This window comes from Rhyacophila brunnea, unplaced genomic scaffold, assembly GCF_057557595.1.
Source record: "Rhyacophila brunnea isolate RB1 unplaced genomic scaffold, BYU_Rbru_1.0 scaffold_19, whole genome shotgun sequence".
Taxonomy (NCBI): Eukaryota; Metazoa; Arthropoda; class Insecta; order Trichoptera; family Rhyacophilidae; genus Rhyacophila; species Rhyacophila brunnea.
In genome coordinates this window covers 10,641,765-10,665,114 of record NW_028232848.1, presented here as the reverse complement: position 1 = coordinate 10,665,114, position 23,350 = coordinate 10,641,765, and the positions used below count along the sequence as shown (strand labels likewise).

The following is a 23,350-nucleotide window of genomic DNA, read 5'->3' as shown; positions in this document are numbered from 1 at the left end:
AAGTGTTTTTCAAAATTATATATTATGTTCAATAATCAGAATGATATATTCTTAAATCTTGTGAATTATTCGTTGAATAAAAGAAATAGTTAATTATAAACATATAACAATATGATCCGAGTATTTGATGAATGTTTTGGTATTATGAAAGTCAATGAAAGTATTCACTGTAAATTTACATGGCTTTTAGGTGGACTAAAAGAAATAATTGTCCACCGGCCGATAATTAAGCTAAAATCAACTCTATTAGTTTACAACAGTTAGAGTTAGTGAAAATGCAAAGATGTTTAAGTCTTTTTCCAGATGGATGAAAGTAGCTATTTCAGCCATATACTGAAAAACTTTTTGGGCCATAAATCAAAATTGATGGACTTAATAGGTTGAATCAAGACTAACATACATTTTGACTACTTAATCTGCAAACCAACTAACTGTACTTTTGACCAAAAATGAGTTTTTGATGGTATTTTGTTATAAAGCATGTTTTCTATGTTCACACAAAATTTCAATCCAAGTGTCTTTTCGGAATTGCTAAATTCCGCTCGATAGTCAAATTATTAAGTTTTTTCTCCTTCCTGAACAATTTTGGAGTTGAACGGTTTGCAGATTTAGCAGTCGATTTGTCGTAAAACAAAAATCTGTTGGTCAATAACTTGAAAACTTTGGTCAATATTCATAATGAATTGTAGAGCGAGTCAATTGTGCATTATTAAGGTTGATGCATGCATCCATGAATTGCATGCGTCGTCACTGCCATGACCTCTTCTGGACTAAAACTGTTTCCTCTTGTCAGGCATACAGACGAGCGGTCTGCGGCTGGTCAGTGCATCTCCTAGAAACTTAGACATGTTTGTTGATGCTGCATGTATGGTGTTTTATCATTTAAAAAAATCTTTGATTATTTTTGGTCAAAATTTTTTATTTCATTGCTAATTTTTTCTCTAAGAATATTCTTGAGTTTGTATTTTTATTATAGGTAGCTTTAGCTGTTATTTTTTATTCTAGATGTCATCTGAATGTCTTAAATTAATTATTTATTATGTACTTTTAAGTAGTTACTTAAATAAATAAAAAAACCTGAATTTTTGATATTTTTTTATTTCAATAATTAAAACACATGCCGCCTTGAAATAAATCGTAATATGGAATGCCTTTTGAAAAATCTTACTTGTTATGTTGAATTTTGATATTAAATTCACCATAACAATGTTTGTTTCAAATTTATTTTTATATAGATTATTCATGACCTAAAATATCTATAAATATATAAATACGGAAGTCAATACCACCCGACCGAGGCATACCTGTCACCCCCACGGTGAAGCTATGCGACCTGGAATACGCCGATGATGCTGTCCTATTCGACAACTCAATCGAGGGCATTCAAGAGACAATCGACAGGTTGCATAACAACTCCTCTCGCGTTGGTTTGAAAATCAACGCGAAGAAAACCAACGTCTTGTGCAATAGCACCTGTCCTGATCCAGATTTCCCTCTGATTAGCGATGGACAGAGCATCGAGAGCGTCGACAGCTTCAAGTACCTGGGGGTACACATCACGGGAGATGGCATTTTGCAGAAAGAGCTCGCTATCCGAATGGGAATGGCTGGAGCAACATTCAACTCGATGCGAAATGTCTGGGACTCACGATTGTACTCGGTCAAAACCAAATGCCGCCTATTCGACGCTTGCATTCTGACGGTGCTGCTTTACGGTAGCGAATCATGGCACCTAACAAAGGCTCAGAGCAACCGTATACTGAGCTTCGAAAACAGATGTTTGCGACGAATACTGGGTGTGCGGTGGTATGACTTTAGGAGCAACGAGGAGATAAGAGAACGTACCAAGCAGCCTCTCATCACGCTGAAAGTGAAGAGGCGACGTTGGACCTGGCTCGGCCACGTGCTGCGGATGCCAGAAGAGAACTTTAACCTGGCTTGCCTGTTCTTCAAGCCGACCGGATTCCGGCGTCCTGGAAGGCCGCTAAATACAATCTACAGAGTGTATACGGCGGAGCTACGGGATGCTGGTTTGACCTGGAACGAAGCAAGAAGACTGGCGAGCGACAGGGATTCTTGGAGGCGCCGCGTGGTGTCCATATGCTCCAGTTAAGGGGCGGATATGGGCAAAGAAGAAGAAAATATCTGCAGTCAATAGCAAAGCAAAATGTTGTGTATTCTTAATGTACCTACCTAATAAAAAAAAATCAAATGCATTGATAATTGGTTATTAATTCAAGTTTGGTTTACAGTCAATGCCTGATTATTTCAAACGGCATTCACGTCTTGTACAAAATTTATTCATAATTTTTCAATATTTCTGGTGCTACTTTTGGAATATTCTGGAAGATCCACTTCCCGGTTGCTTTAGCTGTGCATCCTTAAATCGCTAATGGCGCAGCCCAACCATATCAGTTTCCCTCCAGCAATCTAGACATGTGGCAGATCCAACGCAGTGAACACTGATAAAGATTATTGTTATTTTTATAATATGGATTACAAAGTTATTTTTTCAATTATATAATTACACCGACTTTGAAATAATTTAGTTTGATGTAGAATTGCACATTGTTTTTAAGTAAAAATTATAATACAAAATCTTGAAAAGAGGAAAAATTTAGTACAAAGAAAAAAGACTCCAAAGGTATGCAGCTTTTGTCTTTATTTCCCCACGACGATTTCATTCTTTTGAACAAATTCTCTTTGTGATTTAAAAAAAACCTCATGTTAATCATGAACTTGTTTCCATTTATATACAAGATCAAATTAAAATCTAAATAATGTGTAATACTATATTTATTATTATAGTAAGCAGGCCTGTTAAGACATTTTAAGTCCCGCCGCATACTATCTCGCCGAATTAAAAGCACTCTTTACAGGACACTTGTAAAGCCAGTGCTCACCTACGCATCGGAAACCTGGACATTAACTCTGAGAAATGAACGAGCCCCGAACATCTTTGAAAGAACAATTCTCCGCCATATATATGGACCGATCACGGATGGCACCAATTGGAGGAGAAGATATAATGCTGAGTTCTACGGGCTGTACGAAGATTGCAGCGCAGTTCAATCAATTAAGATTGGGAGACTGCGATGGCTAGATCATGTGCACCGTATGAATGACAATGAACCGGCAAAGAGAGTGATGTCCAGCAATCCAATAGGACATAGAAGAAGAGGGAGGCCAAAGATTCGCTGGTTGGATGGAGCTGCCAGTGACTGCCGTATTTTGGGGGTACCAAATTGGAAAGCGGCCACACTGGATAGGGACAGGTGGAGGGAGCTGTTGGAGGAGGCCAGGACCAACACCGGGTTGTTGCGCCCCTGATGATGATGATGACTATATTTATTATTATAGTAAGCAGTGTTTTACGTATATTATCTATGAAGCAGTGGCAAGGGTTGGATTTAGGCTGTTAAGATTCAACATAAATAGTGCACACTAAACTTTTTCAGTCATATTTATTTGTTTTCATTCAACTTTAGAATACAATTTGCAGATGGTCCTGGTTACTTTTTGAAATTCAATTGAAACCTGCATAACCAAACCAAAATAGTTTAGGTATGCTATGGGCGATCCGACAAAAATAGTGCACACTTTTTCAGTCATCTTATTTGTTTTCGTTGAATTAAGAATAGGTACATATCACAGATGGTGTTGGTTAGTTTTTTTAAATTTATTAATAACCAAATCATAATTTTTAGATATTTTATAGATAAAAGAATATTTTTTTACTATTGGCTTGGCTTGGATTAGGCAAGTTTAATTGAATTTTAAAAACTAACCAACATTACCTACAGTCCATTGATTCCCAAAGTGGGGCATACACTCCACTGGGGGGCAGTTTGAATGTTTTGGGGAGTAAAAATATCATCTTGAAAATCATTTGAAGACGAAGCATAGGTATCACAAGGATCACACTAATTTTCTTCCAAGTTGTACATGTAACATAATATACATATTTACTTATGAAAGTTAAATTAAATAATCACAAGATAAAAAGAACTATTTATATACCATGTTTTTAAATTTTCTGTTGAATCATATAAACTTGACAATTCTATGTATTAATAAAAACTTATTATTGTACTTGATAGAAATACTGAATAAATATATAATACTGAAATGTCAAAATGACATTTCGTATTGATTTCCATAGTAACGCACGTATATATTAATAATTTAGTTGCTAGGACCCCCTTAGCAACCAACAATAATAACTTTCCATACAAAACAGAATTAACTGAAAATGAATTCAATTCTGCTTAAAAATGGCTAAAAGTATTAAAAGAATGCATTGTCGTCGTGTTTCGATAGATTCTAAAATTTCAAATGTCTAGCTAGTCGGGAAGTTAGTTAAAAATCTTCAATCATCCCATACAAATCTTGGACAAACAAGAAAAAATTTATATTGGACACACAAGAAAAAATCTGTACCGGACAAACAAGAATATGAGCTAATAAAAATGTGGTAAAATAGTATTGCCTATGTGCATTTTTTATTTGAAGCAATTCATTTTTTTTCAGAATTAGGTAACTATAAAATTTTGAAGGGGCATGGAGAATTTTGAAGGGTTGAAGTGGAGCTTGGCAGAAATAAGGTTGGGAAACAAATATTCACGTTCAATGAAAACAAATACTTTTGACTGACAAAGTTTAGTGTGTACTATTAATGTTGGATCTTAACAGCCTACCTCCACCCTTTATCACCGATAGTAGGGCTGAAAACACTGACTTGATCGAATACAAGATATCTAGATTATTAACCATCCCACCCACGGTGGCCGCGCGGCTTAAGCGTTGGACTATATCGCCTTGACTCCCAGGTTCGAATCCAGGGTCTGGCAAGTACACATTATTGTTTTTCAATTTGTGTGTGAGTCAGGGTATGGACCTAATAGGTTGAGCAAGTGGCTGACATCCATTTCTCGTAAAAAAAAATCTGTTAATATATACCTCTACTCTGTGGAGACCCATTTGATCGGACATGGTTGGAAAAAAAAAAGAAGATTATTAATAATTTATATTTTCAATCAATTGCCTAGTTACGGAATAGGTCACCTAATTTTGGCAAGACCAATCAGTTGGCGCCAAACAGAATGTTTTGAAAAAACAGTGGTAATATAATATCCAAAATTGATAGGTATTATTTAACCTAACAAATAATCCAGTATATCGGGTATTTTCAAAATGTGTTTGCCGCTGTATTCCGTATAACCGAACTGTACCAAGTAAAGTTATAAACAAAGTGAAGTATCAACTATGACAAAGTGGTTCAATATCTCTGATTATGGTTATACGAATTCTACCGTAGTGACTATAGTATAATACAATCAAGGTCACACGACCCGACTTCAGACCAATCAAACTTCATTTTCTAATCTTTTGAACAGCTGACAGCTACTGCTAAACCTGGATTTAGTAAACTTTTAACTTTATTAAATGTGAACTTCGATTAGTTTAAAACAATAACAAAAAATGCAAGACCTCGAAATAATACTCGACAATCAATGGATTACATATTTCCCAGGACAAATGCTCAGTGGCAAAATAGAGTACACAATTTTGAATAATCCTGAAAGAATAAGAGGTTAGTTTACTCAACTTGAAATTTTTTTATTTAATCAGAAATAAATAATACTTTTTGAGTGAAAGCTACCTCCCACGTTATTATGTTTTATTATAAAACTGTCAAATATATATATCTGAAGAATAAAACAATAATAATTATGCTCCCATATCATTTACTTCATTAATGACATTTTAATTGACTTTAATTAAACATAAATGCCTAGGTATCGTTGAATTTGACAGTATACGTAAGTAATATGTCGAAATTTACTAGAATATGAAATCAAGCAATCAATCTTTACATAATGTTATTCTATTTTTAATTAATAAGATTTAAGAGGATGGAAACATCAATTTGATTTTATTATTCAACGCTAATATTACGATCCGACTTAAATAGTGCATACTAAACTTAGTCACTCATAATTATTTGTTTTCATTAATCTAAGAATACAATTTGCAGACGGTGCTGGTTAGTTTTGAAAATTCAATTTAACTCTGCCAATATCAAACCCAGTGATGTCCCTAGATAAAATGCCGCCTCATTTTTTTATACAGTATTTTTATCATCCTTTCATGAGTCCAATATATAAGTCTAAGAAATGTGTTGTATGGATACATTACTAACAACATATCAGACTAATTATTCACAAATCTGCTCGTGTCATTTTTGGTCACTGAGGACTTCGAACGGCAACGGAAGTAAACTAGATATCGCGAACCCGATAAAACCGGTGACCTAATTTTTTAATGGAAAGATATTTTCGTTATTACTAAGTTTAGGTAACTATTTCTATATGTTATTCCAAATGATATTCCTTGATTTGCAGCCCTTTGAGTAACTGCCGCCCCCAACCGACGCTCAATCTGCTTACCCTCACGGGACATCACTGATCAAACCATAATCGTTTAGATACAGTATTGGCGATCCTATAATAGATAGCGCCTGTACACATGCATGGATTTACTGGCAACAGTGAGTATTTTAAACTATCATGACAATAACTGTTAACACGTAAAAGTGCTGACTGTTTCTCCAATTCATTCTTTAAGAGTGAGCGAGACGAGATGTTGTCATTTTATGGTACTATTTGACAGGTAGTGAAAATCGGTCAACCTGAAAGTTCGTCCGTAGTTCTTTTTTTTGCCGGCAGGTTCGCCACTGTCGCATGAAAATTCAGAAGCTTCCAAACTTTTTTGATTCATCCATGCAATCTTGCCAACTTCACGATTATACATGTTAACGCATAGATTTTCTTGTTATGGCCACGATAATACTTACTGTCGATAGTAAATCCATGCACGTGTAAACGGGCATTATGGCCCATTTACACTTGCATGGATTTATTGGCGGTAGTATGTATTGTCACAACCATAATGATAAAATGCAGATATAAACATGTATTATCGTGCATGCTGCAAAACTGCATGCACGGTTCAAAAAAGTTTAGCGACTTCCCAATTTTCATGCGATAGTTGCAGCCTGTATGACGTATGCGCATGCGCAGTAGAACAATACGGACTATACCGCACACAGCATTTTAATGTTTACCAATTTTCACAACCTGTCAAATTGCACCATACAATGGCATCAACTCGTCTCGCTTACGATTACAAATGAGATTGACGAGACAGTCAGCACTTTTGTGTGTAAAATAATTTGTAAGTTATTATCGTGATAGTTTCATTTTCACACCATTGATGCCAGTAAATCCATACACGTATACAGGCGTTATTAAACTCAGTTTGCTATAGAAAGTTAAATGTTTTAGAAGATCTAAAGTTTTTTTGGTATAATAGTGAAATACTAAACCATGACAGATTACAAAAAATTTAATAAGAGTTTCGTTTGACTTTCAACATGTATCATTAGAGCAGGAGAAAAGTTTGCAGCCTGCCCTGCCGGTTGTGATAAAAATAACATGTAGCATAAAAGGGCTTTAATAGATCCACCAGTATAAGTTGTCCGCTGAGTGACGACGCCACACACTAATATTTGACATATCATTCAATACTTTTTATACGGTGGTGAGGTTAGTTCTAAATTCGAACACCTGACGTTTTACGATGGTATATCTCTTAGTATCAATTATTATTGTGATTTATTTATTTATTATGATACATATGGCATTAAATAAACAATTTATTTTAAATGTGTCTATTGTTTCAGGAATCGGATTAAGTATCAAAGGACAAGGCGAAACATCATGGAACGAACAGGAAAGTCATCGGGTAGATGGTAAAGACGAAACAGTGATAATACCGTACTCTGGACATGAAGAATACTTCAATAATTCATTGTATATTGTTGGCAGCGAACATGGTAGGGTTTCTTTCTAATTAAAACTTTTCCCAGTACATTTTTTTTTGATTCTTGGTAATTATTTCAAATACTACCTACGGAATATCATTATAGTTCATTTCTTAAATTTATTTAATGGCCGCAATGGCTGAGCATCAACATGTCCGCTTATAAAGTTTGAATCTCACGTCTGGGAAAATCACATTTTTTGTGTGTGCATGTGTGTTTGGAACCAGAGTATGGACCGAATAGGTAAAGCAGGTGGCTATAGTGAAAAAACTTAAGCGCGATCGTGCGCAACAGCATGCCTCTTTTCATGGGTTACATGTAAATTGTTCGTAAAACATTTCACTGTAGCACAGTTCGCTGTGAGCTTTCTTATTGGAAAGAGATGACCGTATACTATACGGTCTCTAATTTTATTAGATTCAATATGAACATTAATTTAACTTTCATGGCTGATTTTTGCAAAATTCATGTATTCAAGAATGAAAACCTAACCTAACAAATAATCCAGTATATCGGCTATTTTCAAAATTATTTCGCTGCTGGCTTCCTGTAAAGTGTAAACCGACAAGAACCGTGTTTTATTTATACATGAATTTTATGTCAGTACTGTACGACCCAAAGGGGAGGAACTCCAGAGGAAGTTAGCCATGTTTATCGGCAATAGCTCTTGCTGTGGAGGGATCCTACCAGGACAACGGTCGTGACAAGAAGACTTTGCCAGCGGGAGCAGGATCTTTCTATCGTCGACCAGCGGGTAGCGGACCTTTCTCTTTTTCCGCTCGGATCTCCCTATCTAAGGCGGTGGTCTCGAGTGGCCGTTTATGGTACCTTTTGTGTCTCGCCGCCCCACGTGGCTAAGTATCCGATTGTAGGAACCCATGTGGCGAAACATGTTATTATTGTTTTTTTTATATAGCTTTAGGCAATTGAATTAAATGCTAAGTATTTATTTGTTGGCAAGTCTGTTGATAAGTTACTATGTAGTTAAATGTAAAGTTGAAGTTGCTTTTGAAATTTTTATTATTTGCTAAGAGTGGAAGTAGGCTGTGGCAGGCTGTGGTTTTTGGGACAGTCGATAGTTCGTTCAGACCCTTTGCGGTGGTCTCCCATGGGAGACCTTCATCTGGTATCAATACATAACTTTGGATATTTTATAGATAGAATAATAAATTTTATCTATTATAGTTTGGTTTAGGCAGGGCTTAATAAATTTAAAAAAATGAACCAACAATATGAAGTGTAATATTATATAAGTATGAATGAAAAAGTGTGCACAATTTTGTCATATCGCCCAAAATATACCAAATCTATTATGGTTTGGTTTGGGCAGGGTTTCATTGATTTTTAAAAACTAACCAATACCATCTGTAAATTGTGGTCTTAGTTCAATAAAAACAAATATGTATGACTAACAAAGTTCAATGTGCACTATTTATGGTGGATCTTAACAGCCTACCTCCACTCTTCGCTACTGGTGGGTCTAGGACAATTTGGCGCTGGGACAACTGGACGCCACGGAATTCTAAAATAAATAGACGTTAGGTACTTATAGGTACTTTAAAAAAATATTTAATATTAGTATTTATATTTAAATTATTATATTATAATTTAATAGTTGGTAAGAATATAAATATGCAGACGTAAATAATGATTTATACGTGAAAATGTTTAATTTCCAACGAAAAAAGAGTTTTTTATTTTATATAAAGCCTTAGGCTTCTCTATCCGCAATAAAGAATACATTATGTTAAGAGTAAAATGAATTAAAACTAGTAAGTAGTAGATAGAAACTGATTAAAATACCTCGTCTACGTTCTGTATACGTGTCTACGACAGTGTGGCGTCCAATTGTCTGGAGTCCAATTGTCCCATTCCCGCTACTGGTATCTTGTGTCTGCCATTAGTCACTAATGCTAACTCCTCATGCCACTTTCTCGTCTCTTTCACATTTTCAAGAAAAATTATCTTAAAACATAACTGGAACATGGGTCTCGCTGCAAAATTATTATGGTATGGTATGGTATGGTAGCTCAATGTTATTTACATTTTTTATATTTTAAACTTTGCAGGTGATTCCATGGAAATACCAGTTGGAAAAAATGTTTACCCTTTTACCTGCCAGCTTCCGTTTAATTTACCATCTTCGTTTGAAGGAGAAATGGGGTTTGTGCGGTACACCATTGACGTTACGGTGGACAGACCTTGGAAATCTGATAAGACTGTCAGTTCAATTTCATTTATGGTCGTGTCACATTTGGATTTGAACAGGAGTCCTGAATACAGAGTGAGTCGTACCATCATCTTTTTCCTCTTCATACTATATCTCAGGGTTGGAGAACCTTTTAACGTGCGCGTGCCAAAATTTTCCAAATATTATTTTTCAACTGTCTGACGTGCCAAGCAGTTTTTCGTGGGGCAAAAACTGAAAAAAAAGGTTTTTAAGAATTGCATAAGTATGTTACAAGTTTAAAAAGTAAAGTTGAGTTCTTGAGATTCTATCTTTTACCGTGTTTCTGAAGGCTGAATTATTTTAAATTATTTAATTTTCAAAAAGATCGTAGGAGCATTTTAACCACACTTCTTTCATAGACTGCCCTCATATGGAAAAAGGCAGCTTTTCGACAAAAATCACAAATTGAGTTAGTGTACAGATAATACTCTACGAGAAATTCTGAACCATTTAACGTAAAGTCAAAAGCGGTATAAAATTTATTTCAGTATAATAATCGACATATTGTTTTTCATTTTTTTTTACAAAAACGGTAGTTATTCTAAACAAAAAGACATTATAACGAGTTTCATAAGCAAAAACACAGCATCGATTGAAAATATACTGGTTTTTGCTTATACCATATATCAAATTTAATGATTCATCCATATTATTTAAAAATTTATTAAGGAAAGTTGAAAAAACGTTAATGTCTCATTATCTCAAAATGTGACTTTGGCAAATAGCTGCCTTTTTGCTTATGGGGGAAGTATATTTCCCATCACTAAACGGTTTTTCATTTTTAGTAATCATGTTGGAGACAAAATAACAAGCAGGTGTTATATTTGAATAACTAAAGCCGTTTTTGTAGATAGCAATGAAATTGTTTGTTAATGTATTACTTTGTTTGGTTATTTATGCCCAAATTGACATCAGAATTCCTCCGATCAGATGAGGCATTCTCTCGCTACAGAGGTCTCAAGCATTGTAAATCGATCAAAATCAGAGATTCGCTGCGCGGTTTCCCCCTCCGCCTGATGTGGTTAGTTCAATAATATTTTGTGTAACGCATAAAGGTTAAAGACCATCTCTGTCATTATATAATTTGATTAAACATAATACCAATTTTCAAGAGTATTTTTTAAATATATTAGCCTGCTATTTTTTATACAATTCGATCTGTCATTTATGCATGAATTTCGTCGTTTCCGTTTGCGCATCGATCGGCAAATATTATTGATAAAAATAATGTTAAAAATAGGCATGGCTATGTCGTCACTATTTTTTAATGTTATATAATATACTTATTGTAAAACTTAATTATATTTTTTTGTATTTTTTCTTCTTTTCAAAATAAAACATTCGCGTGCCCTGCAAAATCATCTTACGTGCCATTGGTTCGTCATCACTGCTATATCTGGACAATTATTCACCATGACTTTGATAAAGATATCCCTCTACTGTAGAAACAATATGTTACTAGTATAGCAAAATATAATAAATATATTATGTATTTCAGAAAATATTGTTTTAATCAAATAGATGATATGTGTCGCTGAGTTTCAAAACCCCCTATAACACCTTTTCGTTTTGTTGAGAAAATCAATAAAAACTTCTCGTTTATGGATAAAGGGATTATCGATGTTTTTCTTTTTTTTGCCCAATGATAGATATTTTTTGGAAATATTTTGCATATCTATTTATATTGTATTCTAGTCCACTGATTAAATAAAAGACTTAAATGTTTGGTTATAGGGGGTTTTGTAAGTAACATAGTGTTATAGCGGTTTTTGAAATACCCATCGAAGGTTATAGCGTATTTTGTTAGGGAAACTTTTGACAACTTAAAGTCAGAATCTTCCATTGGTGGCGCGTGGTAGGATGAAAAAGATTTACATATTTGTATTTAATAAACGTTTTATCATTTAAAATTAGTATTATAAGTAGGTAAATATTCTAAAATAGCAGTTTAAAATGAAAAAAAACATTATCATCTTGTTCCTATATTACATATAAAGACATAATTAAAAATTAGGAAACATTAAAAATTATTAAAAATGTTACAATTTTTCATTGTTCAGTAAAAATAATTCAATTAAAAATGCAATGCAATTTACATAAAAACACTGTGTGTATAGCTTATTTTTTCGTTCTCACAAAAATAATATAAAATAAAATATATTGGTTTTAAAAAATATGAGTGACGCGGTACTCTCATAATTTGACTGCAAACGTGTTTCATTCATTCATTTTATATTTTACTTGAGTAAATTAATTGTTTGCCTTCTTTATTTTTCATAACATTTTTTATAAGTCGATAACATGTAAATAAGTGAGTCAAATAATCTGTCACCGCGCTGAGCCAGTAGCATCACCACTTGAACTTGAATGTGAAAAGTATTTGTTATACTTATAAAGTAACTAAGTTATTATGTGTAATAAATTATAAAACATTTCGCAGTACCTACACATTGATGACATACAAGTGCGGTTTGTGAATGGCGCCATTGAAAAATGGTCCAAAATATAATAATTTACATGGTTTATCGTCATTTAGTTAGTTAGCGCATTAGTGCTTGACCAATAAATCGGTGTTATGGGGTTTGGTGCTCACATGTTATGAAAAGTATTAAATTTAATATCAGAGCAACCATTTGAATAATACTGTAGAGCTAAATATTTTCTTTAAAACAGTGGCGTGCTTGACAAACAAACTGTTTTCTTCACAAAATCATACTGAAAATATTCTAAATAACATAACACTGCCACTGCTGAATATGTGATAAGTGATAAGGTGATAACGATTACCCATCAAAAGGTTTTTATAGAAATTTATACAGAAAAATAAACTTATAATTATAAATTATAAAAATATAATATTAGAGAAAAGAACACTTTTAACCAGTTCATAATTGAGTTACACGCCACTGGAAATTCTGATGATGACCTGCGCATTTTTAACACATTTATGTCTAATTTAACTTACCGTTGAAGGCGTATTTCGTTGACTTTCCAAGATTTTGGTTAGCTCAACCTCTTCATAGCTTTATTAACTGTAGATTTAACCATATTTATAAGTTCGTCACACATTTTAAGACTATAAATCGTAAGAATATCAAATCAACAAAACAGCACTCCTACCGCAACTCCCAACATAAATGTACTGGCGGCCATGTTGCATTTCGTCTGATTCTCGCTTCTTATTGGTCAGTTGTGTTATAGGGGATTTTGAATGTAACACATAGTGTTATAGCGTGAATTGATTGGCACATTGATTTTCTTTCATAAATGACAGTCAATCGTAGCGGACTTTGAAAGAGACAATAAAATTTTCATGCAGAGATTTTAATAACGAATCCATTGATATATATATCTCAATTATTTCAAAAAGGTGTTATAGCGGGTTTTGAAACTCAGCGACACATATGTCAATTTCATCTTCAATTTTTAATCTATTCAAATTCGATTTTCTTAAAATATTATCTGTTAATACAAACTCTACTCTTATGCTTCGTATGCTCCTCTTAGGATCGAGCATGGTATTTTGCATGTAGTTAGTAAATCATTGCATATCAACTGCTTAATCCGCAAACCAGCTAACTGCACTTTTGACCAAAAATTAAATTTTGATGGCATTTTGTTATAAAGCATGTTTTATATGCTCACACAAAATTTCCAACTCCTAAACTTATAAATAAATGTATTATCGTTCTTCACACAAAACAACCAACTGCAGGTGCCAAATTTCCAATATCGTAAATGGAACAACGCCGCTCTTTATATAAATTTTATTTATATGTAAAAAGAAAGCTAAAATAATGTATTAGTTCATAGTGCAGCTTATTTGTAAAAAAAAAAAAATTCTGAATAAGTGTATTTATGGAATAAATTTTTAAATTCAATTAAATTATTATGTTTTTTCTCCTTCCTGAACAATTTGCCGAAATGGAGATAGCCAGTTTGTAGATTAAGCAGTCGATATGTTTGAATAATGTCATAGTTTGTTAAATGACCTTATAAATATTGTGCATGGAGTACCTCAAAATTGCCTAATTAATATTGTTATATTATTATCGTAACAGAATCCAGTGGAGATTGAACTGGTGAAGACATTGGGATGCTGCTGCTGTGTCTCTGGGGATGTAACCATCGATGTGCGTTTACCTGTGAGCGGATTCTGCTCCGGCCAGTCCATGCCATTTGACGTTACGTGCGAAAACAATACTACGACTTCTATCAGCGACATTAAGATCTACCTTAGGAAGGTATTTACGATTTACTCACTATTATAAACTATTAAATATATCATAGAAGTATCCTCAAATATGCCATGAATACTCACAGATCTATCCACACACTAAGGAAACAACATCAAATCGACAATAAATTTCTTCAATTTTTGTGTTTAATCAGTTCTATGCCTTCAGCGAGATTTCTCGCTCTATGAGGTCGTGATTGACAGGCCGCACATACAAATTTCGGGAGTTATATCATCCGACTTCAAACTCATATTACTATAGCCACTGTCGATTGATTTGCATAATTTAAAAAATTAAACACACAATGACATCTGTTTGAATAGTTATGAAATTCTAAGCCACAAATTATCGGTATTACTTCTCTATTTCGCTTCGTTCTACATTCAACGTGTGTCATTAAAAATCTGCGGCGTGTCAGATACTGCCATATAGTAATATCATGAGGCATATGACAATGAAAATCAAAGGAAATTTCCCATATGTTTTCTTCTGGGTATGCCATGCTTATGCATCAGTCAATTTAAAAAAAACTAACTGACACTGTCTACAATCTGTATTGTAAGTTCAATGAAAAAAAAATAGGTATTACTAACAAAGTGTGTACAGTAGAACCTCGATATAACGAACTACGGATATAACAGACAAAATATCCGGTCAAATTTTAAAACTGTTAAAAACATCCTGTTATTGTTATACATCTTTAAATCTAAGTGACTAACAACATTTATTGACTATTCGTCTGGTAATGTAATTCAACTAAATTGTACGCATATTCGTAATTTTAGATATAAAAAAAACAGCAAAGTTCAAAAGTGCAAACAAAACTTGATTCTTTTTTCAAAGCAGGATTACCGAAAGCAAGCGTGTTGACATCGAACATTATCGTCACTCCACAACGGGTGCGTCTGGATATATGTATCATCTGAAGATGAATAAACTGGATTTTATTTGTTTTTATATAACGGACTTTCGGCTTTGACGGACACCCCCTCACCCGCATTAGTCAGCTATATCGAGGTTCTACTGTACTATTTATGTCAGTTCCACAGCCTGATAACAGCTTTCAGATTCACTTTCATTGCTTCAAACCTGTTTAACAAAGATAGTTTTTAAGTAGTGTTGGAGTCGTTGATGGTGTTGTAGATGAAAGACGATCGTGGTTATTATAATTATTATTATGATGATGGAGAAGTGAGAGTTTATTTATGGTTACATATGTACAAGGTCACAATCTGTACAATATAACAGAGGTACTAAGTTCTCTAGCAAGATACAAGTTTATCAAGTGAATATAACACAGTTTTAATACGTGGACAACTCGTCGATAACCGGAAGTCGTTGCAGTGCGGTTAAAAGTAAGAGGGGCTTATTAGTCCACAGTTTAACACGTTGACAAGAAGATGTTGTTTGAGAGTAATTGGTTCCAGAAAATGTGTACGAATGTTGAATATACAAAGTAAAGCATTGTAAAAAAAACATCAAAAAGTGTATTTTAAAAAATTTTGGCGAATGAGGAATTAAATTCATTTCCACCATCTTTATCTGTACTGGGTGCTTCTTCAGTGAATATAATGTTATGTAAAGAATACCTCAATTTAAATTTGTCAAACCAGCCTTTATTTGCTTGAAATGCACTGTTAGAATCTTCTTTTAATCGAGTCTTGCAATCCTCATGCAAACTAAAAGCGTTCGCTTGAATAATTGAAAAACTCAAAGAGCTCTCCATTTCATCTATCATCACTATGCCATGTCTTTTGGAAACAATCTTTGAAGATTTATTTCCATCATGGACCGGCTCTAATCGTATGAACGCAAAAAGATTTGCCATTTTCAGAATGTTTAATTATTTCTACCTTTATCTCAATCATATGAAGAGTCTTAATTTTTTTTTGTCAGTCAGTTTCTCCTTTTCTCACCCATGTTTATAAATGTATAAGGGCTAAATATTTCAGGGAACGACTGCATGGAAACGTACAGATTTGCATTAATATATGAAAGTTGAGGACTGCCTATATATTATTGTAGTATTCAAAATGCTGTAGATACCTTAGAACAGGGTTTCCCAAACCATGTTCCGTAGAACACTAGTGTTCCGCCGAACCTGAATAGGTGTTCCGCGACAATTTGGAAAGGTTTTATACACTGCAACACATTTTTAAAGATCTTCTACTAAATAGAAGTAAAATAGTAAAACCAAAATAAGTAAAGAATCTACTTTTGCAATATTTTCCAAAAACTAGTAAGGACGATTCCTGGGTTCGGAATCCATTTTCTATGACAGCTAAACAAGTAGGCTTAAGTGCAAGTGACTATGAAAATCTAATTGATTTAATTAGTGACTCTGATTTGAAACAATAATACAAACATCAGACTTATGATTTCTGGGTGAGTTTATCAGAAGAGTACCAGAATTTTTCAAAACAAGCTATTATTGCTTTATTTCCATTTTCTAAAGCCTATTTATGCGAAGCGGGATTTTCTTTTTATGCTGCAACGAAGTCATAGTGCAGGAACAGGCGCGACGCCACACCAGATATTAGAATGCAACTTACCAATATTGTGCCTGATATCATGAAGATATGCAATTCAAGAACTTAAAATCATCAAAGTCATAAGTGCTTTATTTATTCATATTTTTATGTTTATATTATATTACAGTTTTATATTTAAAAAAAGTTACTAAATAAATAATGTGTTTTAATTACATTGTTTTTAATTTTTACTAGTAGGAATTACCCAACCTAAAAAATAAGCAGTGTTCCGTCAAAATTTCCGGGTTTGCAAAGTGTTCCATTGCAGAAGAAGTTTGGGAAACCCTGCCTTAGAAGGTCATTCATATTTCTTTTGTATACATATTGGTTAAGCATGATAAAATTCATTTTGTGTACTATTTAATTAAATCAACTTAAGATAAATTGCCCCAACATGACGCTTGCACATTTTTGTCTCACTAAATACACAACAAAGAGCACCATTCTATACACATCGTAAAATTAAAATCTTATACTATCATCATCATCATCATCATCATCAGCCTGAATCTATCCACTGCTGGATGAAGGCCTCTTCAAGTTGCTTCCACTTCTCTCGGTCCTGTGCATTGCGTTGCCACGTACTTCCGCAGAACTTTATCATTTCATCGATCCAGCGGCCTCTAGGTCTACCTTGTGGACGTTTTGTACTTCTTGGATACCACTGGATGACTAGATTTGTCCAACGATTGTCTCTTCTTCGAGCTATGTGTCCAGCCCATCTCCATTTAAGGCTTTTAATAAACTCTATTACATCGCAAACCCTTGTCTGCTTCCTTATCCACTCATTCCTCGTTTTGTCCTTTCGCGTTATGCCCAGCATGCACCTCTCCATACCACGTTGTGCTACTACTATGTACTATCATGTACTATCATATTCAGACATATATGTGGTTCCACAGAATTATAAACTTTTCATCTCAGGCCACAATACTTTTTCTGAATAAATAAATAACTTCTAAAGATTACTTATGTATGTTTTCAGATTGTCACCTTCCGATCTCTCACTCCCTCTGAAACTACTAAGCAAACTAAATCGGATGTTGCGAACCTGTCATTTGGCAAAGTGAGACGCAACATGTCACTCAATTGGCAACAACTCATGCAAGTTCCGCCTCTTCCCGTCTCTGATTTAAAAAACTGCGGCATTATTGACGTGGATTATGAAATAGTGGTAAGATAATTTGTTCTGTCACGGGTGTGAGGTTACTATACATCAGTGGCGGAGACCTGATATTAAGCTGTTATTAACCTATCATCTTGAGTCATAAAAATAATTTAAACACGGGGTATTAAAAATATTATTTTTTTACCATATCCGATCCTAATAGGATCATCTGGGCCCCCACAGACTGGAGGTTTGTATTAACAAAATTTTGTTATTACGAGAAATGGACGTTAGCTACTTGCTCAACCTATTAGGTCCATACTCTGATTCAAGACACACATTGAAAAACAATATGTGTATTTGGCAGACCCATGATTCGAACTGGGACCCACGATATTGTAAGCCGACGCGTAAGCCACTCGGCTACTGTAGGACTGTCAAATACTGAACATATTCTTCTTATTCCGATATTGCGAGACAGATAGAACAAAATGGCCACACAATACTTATACGATAACTATATTGATATTTTAAAGCACAGATGTAGGGTATGTTTCAATATTGAGTTGATAATGCAGTTTAGTGTAATTTGTTCATGTCATACCAAATTATCGCACGTTACTGTGTACTGAAACTATATCATCACCTCAATGCTACAATTAGATAACTCTGATTTGGTCATTGTTGGGAAAATGAAATTTAAACTTTACTTCATTAACATTACGGGAGCCGAATACTACAAGGTTCTAAGTGTTCGTCCTTGAAAAAACAAACCCAACAATGAAGTAGTATTCTAAGCTGCTGACATGACCCGGCTCGCGGCTAGCTCAGTAATGTAACCGGGTCGTCACTAAGGAGACTAGTGATGAATTAGGGGGGTGGAGCTCCCTTGTGGTAACACAACTTTTGATTATCCCAAATAAAACTCTCGGTCGGTGTGATACCAAATTTATTCAGGTTCAATGTTCACAGTGTCACAATCAAGTTATTTGTTATTGTTCAAACAATTAAAACTTATCAAGATGTCCGTGAACTATTTAGTTAATTGTTATATAATCTTTATGAAACTTTCCAAAAAGATTCAAAATGTTCACACTCAATCTGAGGAAAGTATACGCAGATGTTCGATAATTATTTTTATTTCGTAAAATATTTTCTTTTACAACGTCACAATCGTATTATATTCACATAATATCAGGTTTAAAAAATAGTTTTTATTTTTATAAACTGCTTATAAAAGGTTCATTCATATTTATAAACTTATTTACTAATAGTTTATTTTTATTTACAAACTTATTGACAGAAAGTTTGTTTATTATTATATAGTTTCAAAATTTATTATTATAACTATAAAATAGTTTCTAAAATTTATTATTATAACTATTAAATAGTTTCTAAAGTTTGTTATTATTATTACAAACTCAATTTATTAATTTGTTTTTATTTCAAAAACAAACTATGGCGCGATTTATTTCGATTACGTCACCTCGAAAAATACGTAGCGAAATCCACGTGTCTCGTCCGAGAGCGCGCGAAAAGAATTACTCCGCCGGTACGTCACGGTTAACGGTTAACTGGTATCCGGTTTTTCGCGTTGCTAATCGCCTCCTTTCGAAGGAGGACTTTAATTCGAATTCGCGTACGATTTTCGCCCTGACAGTAAGGGTCTTACGATCGACGACTTGGTAAGCTGCTGAATGGTAAACTGTTGCTTGTATGGGGAAAGGTCGAGTTTTGACTTGCCGACAAGGACTATGGGACTTATATACATCTTATTAGTACTTTGTCGCGAGGTTGTCGCATGGCTTTTGAGTGGCAGAATTGACTACAAGGCTAGATTTGTATAGTTATGTTGTCAACCATACTCTTTTTCAAACACCAACTGAAGGTCGGCGTTTTTATTCGTGTCACTGCCTCATTGTTACTTTTGTTTCTCCAAGGACAAACACTTAGAACCTTGTAGTTCTCCACTCGCGATTGGTGTATAATTATTATTTAAAATAATGGAAAATTGTGGTTGTCAATTAAATAATGTTAAATTGTATTTAAAAAATATTGTTTGGCTTCTCCGGCTTGGAGAAATACATCCCCTCCTCTCGTTTTTCAGTACTTACAAAACTTCAAAATCGAAAACCATAGACAAGATACAACACGAGCGCCGCCGCCAGGTCTCACGTTAAAGATTTCGCAGTCTATATTATTGTATTGGTACAAGTCGGTTATGTGGAATACAGCGGCAAACACATTTTGAAAATAGCCGATATACTGGATTATTTGTTAGTTTGGGTTAATTTAGGTTAGGTGAGGTTAGGTTTGGTTAGGTTAAGCTAACAAATAATCCAGTTTATCGGCTATTTTCAAAATGTGTTTTCCGCTGTATTCCTTATAACCGAACAGTACCGTTTTTTCTTCAACATTTTAAGCAGGGGATTACTGTGTTTGTTTTATTTTCAGGTTGTATGTGAGCCCTCGGGTTGTCACATGGACAAAGAAAAGAGCAGTCCCGTCACTATAGGAACGATACCTCTCGCCGGGTTCGAATCGCTCACCGCAGTACCACCAGAAGTGGCGCAAACTGACGTACCTGTCAACCAATCTTACCTCATGCCCGATGTTTCTACTGAAATGGACTCAACAAACCCGAGCGCCCCGCCGCGTATCGGAATGTACTCGCCGAGCCATTCATACACAAACCCGGCAGAGTGTCCGCCTCCTTCATACGATTCAGTCGGTAAGAAACTTTATGTTGATTTTAATTAGTTTTTTTTCAAGGCTATGCACAAGATGTGAGAATATAGCATTCGTTAAAACCACATAACTTAGAAAAACTTCAGACATTATCATGGTTAATTGCACTACAGTCTGTCTCCATCATTGTTCTTCACTATCTCCTCCGCATTCAGCCATCGGAGTCGTGATTTTCCAGCGCATTCCAAATTTGTCGACATTAAGCGCTTAGCTGATGTATTGTTCATCTTCTCCGTGTCCTAGTCAGCAAAGTCTTTCGATCATTATAAATTTCACAATATCCAGCTCATCGCATACATTACAGCTTGTGATTAAACAGCGCCGCTATACTCCATTTTCACAGAATGGCCTAAGAATCTTTCTGAATACCACAGTCAACGGAGCACAGCGTCTTTGTTTCGGCCCAGTATGACAGCATCAGTCTCACGAGAGTTTTGTACAACCATATTAAATAATTGTTTTGATTTAATATCATTAGTAGACCATAGAAGCATCTATTTGCAATAATTACTCTATATTTGATTTCAATGCTCACTTTATTATCGACATTTACGAAGGAGCCTAGGTACACAAATTCATTCTACTTTTCAAGACAGCAACCAACAAAACACTTGGGGAATTATGTTGTGTGTTTTGTCATGCAGAGGCAACAATATACCCATCAGAACAATCGAAAAGCTCACCTGTTTGCGAAACATGTGTCGTAAATCCTTTTTTATAAGTTACCTTGAATTACCGCTAAGTAAACGCTGAATCTTCTGAAAAAAATAGCAACTGTAATTTGTAGAATAATATTATGTATTTTTCTCTCAGTTAACTCCACATCTGGGGAAGGTCAACCCGTTGCTGCTCAGACCACAGGAAATGATGGAATACCATTCATTACTCCACCTTATCCCGCATATGGATTTGTCATACCACCAAACTAAATAAGCCTAATAATTACATATTATATTAAACTCGTCTTACATGCAGATTGAATGTAACCGTCAACTCATCAACTTTATTGTATTGTAATCCACAAACATATGTATCTTGTATTGATGATTGTACACACAGAAGTTGACGATATAATCAAAACGGTAACTAAGCTTGGCTCAATTGTTAAAACCCAGAAAAAAGTACTGAAAATGAAGCTGTTAGAGCAACAACCCATTGAATAAAATGGTAAATTAAATAATGATAATTATAATAATTATTTTATGCATGGCCCCCACAAGGTGGGGGTTGACAGGGCTTTAACCTGGAGGCCCGGCGTGGTGGGTCAACCAGATAAGTGAGATAAACGTACGACATGACAAATTGACCCCAATAGTAAAATAGTTGCCTACGGTAATTTACTTCAAATATTAATGTTGATTATGGTTTTAAAACATGTACTTATGCGATGCAATTTTGATGTGTGTCAATACTCCACAATTCAATAATTCAAGTAGATGTATTAAAAAATACTAAAATAGTTAAAAAATATACTAAATACTCTTAATTTTACCTTGAACACCATTTGGAAAAGTTACTGTAGAACGCCATACTGCCTACTGGGCAGGGGCTACCAAAGATGGCCTGGCCTGGGGGCCCACTTCAGGGTGTGGAGGCCATGACTTTATGACAGTGCCAGCTTGTACACTGCTCTGCCTCAGTGGTAACATAATGCTGTCTATTGGAAAATATAACTTTGTGTGGACAATAAAATTAAATACGTCATGTTGCTTTCGGTGAAACTGCCACCATTACTAGAATTGTTTATTTGTCATTCATATATTGAGTCATATATTATTATTATCAAACATTGCAACTTGTCTTTTTATTGATTTTTAGGAGGATATAATTTATATAATATATTTATTTCACTATTATTCATTATTATTTACTCAATATTTTTATGGAATGGTAATTGTATTACATAGTTATATTATTTTTTACTATAATCGTAAGTATACACAATGTGCATCTCATCTATAAGTGTATAAAATTAATTGTAATGTTGTGTTAATTTAAGAAAATATATTACTGTTTTATAAGGGTCGCCAATTTCTTACAGAATATGGTTAGAAAAACTAAGGACCAAAAACTGATAATATTACCGAAATATAAATTATTTCATCAATAATCTGAGAATAATCATTCAACCATGATGCCTCTTTGATAATCACTTTTGGATAGTTTTTATTATCAATTTTTGAATAAGGAAACTACATATTTGTAGATGAGACTACAGCGTCCTCACTTTTGATGTCAACTCGCAGTTGTCATATATTATCAACATTCATTATTAGAATTAAAAGATAAAATGGTAAACACATTAACTATAATAATAATAAACGCTTATTTAAAAAGATCTTATTAATTATAAGATATACATACCTACCTCATATTTTTTCATTATCGCTAATGACATCACTACGTTAAAACGGAGTGAATAAGAACGTTTTCAGGTTTTATAATATTCGATTTAAATCCTATGCTAGATGTCTGAAAAGCTAAATTTACTTGCCAAAGTTGTGTTTGCAATTTAGCAATCTGGTTTAGTGAATGGCAGTAGCGAGGGGTGGAAATAGGCTGTTAAGATTCAACATAAATAGTGCACACTAAACTTTTTCTTTCATTCTT

The 23,350-nt window shown here is 34.2% G+C and overlaps 1 protein-coding gene across 4 annotated transcripts in view; it reads left to right on the top strand.

Annotated features, from left to right (window-relative positions):
* The window catches only part of LOC147072743 (arrestin domain-containing protein 3-like), a 48,483-nt gene extending 26,300 nt beyond the window's left edge, over positions 1-22,183 (top strand). The window contains exons 1-8 of one of the 4 annotated variants that reach the window (XM_085946181.1): positions 5,391-5,593; positions 6,405-6,550; positions 7,745-7,897; positions 9,955-10,169; positions 14,177-14,359; positions 17,870-18,058; positions 20,447-20,723; positions 21,554-22,183. In XM_085946181.1, coding sequence (XP_085802307.1) covers positions 6,529-6,550; positions 7,745-7,897; positions 9,955-10,169; positions 14,177-14,359; positions 17,870-18,058; positions 20,447-20,723; positions 21,554-21,669 — 1,155 coding nt within the window. In that variant the 5' untranslated portion in view covers positions 5,391-5,593; positions 6,405-6,528 and the 3' untranslated portion in view covers positions 21,670-22,183. Of the gene's footprint in view, positions 1-3,118; positions 3,360-5,382; positions 5,594-6,404; positions 6,551-7,744; positions 7,898-9,954; positions 10,170-14,176; positions 14,360-17,869; positions 18,059-20,446; positions 20,724-21,553 lie in introns of those variants that run through there. The other 3 variants (XM_085946177.1, XM_085946180.1, XM_085946179.1) reach the window with 3 other exon arrangements.
* Positions 22,184-23,350: the final 1,167 nt, after the last annotated feature.